The sequence below is a fragment of the Etheostoma spectabile genome, chromosome 7, assembly GCF_008692095.1.
Source record: "Etheostoma spectabile isolate EspeVRDwgs_2016 chromosome 7, UIUC_Espe_1.0, whole genome shotgun sequence".
In the NCBI taxonomy this organism is placed as follows: Eukaryota; Metazoa; Chordata; class Actinopteri; order Perciformes; family Percidae; genus Etheostoma; species Etheostoma spectabile.
In genome coordinates, this window is record NC_045739.1 from 7,131,448 (window position 1) to 7,135,656 (window position 4,209).

At 45.3% G+C, this 4,209-nt stretch overlaps 1 protein-coding gene across 1 annotated transcript in view; it reads left to right on the forward strand.

Annotated features, from left to right (window-relative positions):
* The window catches only part of emilin3b (elastin microfibril interfacer 3b), a 16,774-nt gene extending 13,013 nt beyond the window's left edge, over window positions 1-3,761 (forward strand). Inside the window, exons 3-6 of the mRNA XM_032521475.1 lie at window positions 349-665; window positions 818-1,164; window positions 1,290-1,640; window positions 1,957-3,761. Coding sequence (XP_032377366.1) covers window positions 349-665; window positions 818-1,164; window positions 1,290-1,640; window positions 1,957-3,099 — 2,158 coding nt within the window. The 3' untranslated portion in view covers window positions 3,100-3,761. The remainder of the gene's footprint in view (window positions 1-348; window positions 666-817; window positions 1,165-1,289; window positions 1,641-1,956) is intronic.
* Window positions 3,762-4,209: the final 448 nt, after the last annotated feature.

Here is a 4,209-nt window from a genome sequence, read left to right on the forward strand (position 1 = left end):
TGTGTGTGTGTGTGTGTGTGTGTGTGTGTGTGTGTGTGTGTGTGCGAGAGAGAGAGTTTGATTCAGCTTAGACAAAAATAACACTGAAGTTGGGTGCTCACCCAGGTTCAATCCTCTGATGCCACATCTTTTACGTTACACTTTGTGTTAATCTCCTAATCTCACTCTAATCTGTGTTTAATCTCATAAAGAACAACTTCAGCTCTTTATCTCTGCACCTCCCATCCTCTGTCCTGGCTCTGTGCTCTTAATTCGTAAAAACAAATGCAGCCCTTCTGATAAAACGTCTGACATGACTTTTTTAACACACTCTGATAATAAACATGCTTTCCATCATGTCTCCTTCAGGTATAGGACATTTTACAAGCCAAAGTACAAGGTGGGTTTTAAGACGGTGACTGAGATGGAGTGGAGATGTTGTCCCGGCTACTCTGGAGAAAACTGCTACGATGGGCCCACATCGCTGCCTGACGTCATGATGCCACCTTTTAATGGTGGGGGTGTGCCCCATCGCCCAGGTATGAAGGGATTCCCCCATGGTCAAAGACCCCACGTGGACCACAGGCCTGGGGGGGGCCAGCTGGAGCCTGGCAAACCCTTCCCTGGTGTGTCTGACCACAGACCAATACCAACAGGACAGGTGCCTGCTGGGAAACCAAACTATGGTGGGAACCAACACTAACCAATTTATTGTAAAACCCTGGGCATGTATTTTCTCTTTCTCCCTTTTAAATGCTCTCAATGTTGCATCATTCAGTGGTAAACTTTCTAAAAGAAAGCCTACATGTTTTTTTTTGTTTGATCCTTGGAAATACAGGAAACAAATTTGGAATTTCAGGAGTGACTGGTGAACGTTTGGACCACATGGAGGAGGACCTACGTCGCCTCACCCATGGTCTAGACACTCTCAACGGGGTAGTGGCTGGCCTTGAGGAGCGACTGCGCACATCTCTCAGGGAAGACACCAACAAAATCCTGGTGTCCCTGCTACCAAACAGTCCTCGTGTGCCCGACTCTACAGTGGGATTTGGGGTTATTCCAGATGGGACTCCTGATGGACTGGAAGGAGGTGAAAGCTTCACTGGATTTGGAGACTTAGCAGGAAGGGTGACAGAAGTGAAGGATGAGCTGCGAGCCAAAACTCACATCTTAGAGGAGATTAAGGTACTGTAACACAATGCTTGCACAAAGATAGGTTGATACAGTATCTGTATAGATTAATCCTTTTTCCTTATCTTCCCTTTCTTAAATACTAGCTTTTTCTCCTTCTCACCTGTGTGTTTCCATAGGGGATGGTCCTGGGTCATGACGGCCAGCTAAAGAGGCTGTTGGAAGGAGCTAGAGGCAGGCCCATCCCTGGCCAAAGCTCCACTATTTATCTGGACGAGATCCTGGACGCCAAGCTGGCCGACGTGCGGGCTGAGATCCTGGATGGTTTTGAGCGCCGTCTGATCGGTCTGGAGAGCCAATGTGACGAGAAGATTGGGGCGGTGCAGAACCAGTGCCATAAGGAGCACATGGATGGTCAAGAGCAAATGCAGCAGTCTCTGGATGGAAGAGAGACTGGGCTCAGGGAGGAGTTGGGCTCTTTGCAGGCTCAGATCCAGGGCCTAACTCTCACTGAAAGCTGCTGTGGACAGGTATGACATGGGTGTAATCGGCATGCCGTAAACAAGCAATTTGTTAAGTGAACAGTCATAAATAAATGTACTCATGGTGTTTTCCTGTAAGGAAAACTAACAGTTTGACACTACCAAAATTTGAGAGTTGTACTTATCTTCTCTTCTAAGTCTCTGCTAGAAAGCATATTTCCCAAAATATCAAACCACTCCTTTAATTACATATTGTACATTTCAATCACTCAATCATTGCTACAGAAAAAATAACACATCTACGATGTAATCAGGTATGACTGGTCATTTTATTGGATTACTAACCAATGATTGACTCTTGCAGGTGAACAGTCTCTCCCAGCGTGTGCTGCTCCTGGAGGAGTCAGTAAAAGGCTTGACAGAATCTCAGAGACAGCTTCAGACTGCCCTCACTGACCAGAGCATACACATAGAGACACTTATTGAGACCCGCCTGGTGGACATAGAGGGCCGCCTCAATGCCACAGAGGGTGGACCTGATGGAGTAGAGGCACTCCCTGGTGGTCTGGATGGCTTCAAAACCATGCTGGAGGACAAGCTGAAGACCCTGGAGGAGAGAGTGTTTGTGGCCGTTGAGGAGCTGAGTAATGCCACTGCTCCGGCACTCCTGGAGGGTCAGGTGGTCCCGGCACTGGAGACAGAGATCGAGTCTGTAAGGAGGAGAGTGGAGGGAGACCTTGATGGCATTCAGAAACAGTTAATAGATCTGGAGCTCCTCTGCACCTCTTCTTGCTCACCTTCCACACCGCCAGCAGGGGGTATCAGTGTCACTGAAGTAGAGGAGGCGTGTGAGGGAATGGGGAAGAAGATGACTGACCGTCTTGACACCCATTCCAACCAGCTGAACGACCTAAACAACACCCTGCAGAACTTGCTCTTCCATATTGTCCAGGAGGACACAGAGGGCACCGTCCAAGGAGAGATCACCCTGCTGAAGGTTAACATCAACTCTGTGAACCGCTCTCTAAAGGGCCTAAAGGACTCTATTCGATTCATTGCAAGTGAAGTGGGCCACGCTAACGCCACTTGGGAACAGAGAGAGCACCAGATAGTCAACCAGGTTCAAGGAATCACCAAACTAGTGGGCCACCAAGCTTCTCTCCTGGGGGCCGGGGAGAGACGGCTGGCCCAGCTCAAGGGAGAGCTTGTGGCCTTGAAGAGACGGCTGGCTGGGGAGCTGCAGGGCTGCCGGAGCACAGCAATAGAAGTACAGAGGGAGGTGAAGGATGTTGATAGCAGGGTGAGCCATGTAGAGGGCCAGTGCAGCAACCTGGGGGAGCTGGCAGAGCAACTGGAGAGGATTAGGGCAGAGCTTGAGAGACACTCAGACTCCTATCTGGCTGAGGTGAATGGCACCCTGGCCGTCCATTCAGAACAGCTAGCTGAGCTGAAAGGGGAGGTCAAAGACTGCAACAAGGAAGCAGCTAACCAAAAAGAAGACCAGTAGCATCTGAGCTACAGAATTTATTCAAAAGAAGAAACTTATGTGTGCTATTCATTAGGCTCAAGTGACTTCCTCTGCTTCTCTGCTCTCTCTTTCAAATCCCATCTGCACAGATGCAAATTAAATGAACCGTCAAACGTCATTTCCCATAAGCTCTCCCACCCCGGTGCCTCCAGATGTCTTGGATATTTAGGTTAGTGAAATGAGGAGAGGAAGACACCGAATACAGAAACACGCCTATGGTTGTATAGCTGGGCAATATTTTCCCTTGAGATTTTATTCTATAGGGCATTTGTTTATTTCCTCCGATCATGAATTTTTGTTTTCACATTTTACCTTTTTGTTTTAACTTATATGAAGTGACTGCATTGCTATGATGTTAAACTGTTTGTATTAGAGAAATTCTTAAACAAAGTGGATGATATGGGACTAATATGCTGCTACGGGTTTCTACTGACAAGCACACTCTGTTTTTTTAAATACTGTAAGTCAACATGGTGCTATTTACAATTTTGAAAACTTCTGTTTCGCACTTGTAAAAATTACACATATTTTTGCTTTGAAAGTTGTGTTTGTTTCCTGCCACATGGTTGCATAGAAGTTCCAAAACTCCCCGTTAGGGGACAGTGACAACACATTACATGGCATAAATAAAACACACTCCAGGGTGGAAGTGTTTTTTAGACACAATCTTGACAATGTAGACCTTTTTTCAAAATGCATGTAGTTACATTTTGAAAATTACATTAAATTCAACAAAACTTTATTTATCCTTGTAAGGAGGATTGTATGCAGCAGCTTGTTTTTTGTTGGATGGTTAGCAATTTCACTTTTCTTTGTGTTTTTATTAATGGACAATATTAACTCTATACTCTCCATCCATTGGTTGTACATCAATAAATACACACAACAAATAAGGAGAAGAAAGAAAAAGAAAAAATGTTAATTATGAGGCAACAATCAAATTCTATAAAGTATGAGCCTAATGAAGTCTTATGAAAGTAATAAAGCCTTATAAAAGCATACAACATGATATATGAAAAATTGAGAAGGGACACTGGTGTAACATCATATTCTGAGACGCAATAGGAATTATATATATAAACTTTCTTA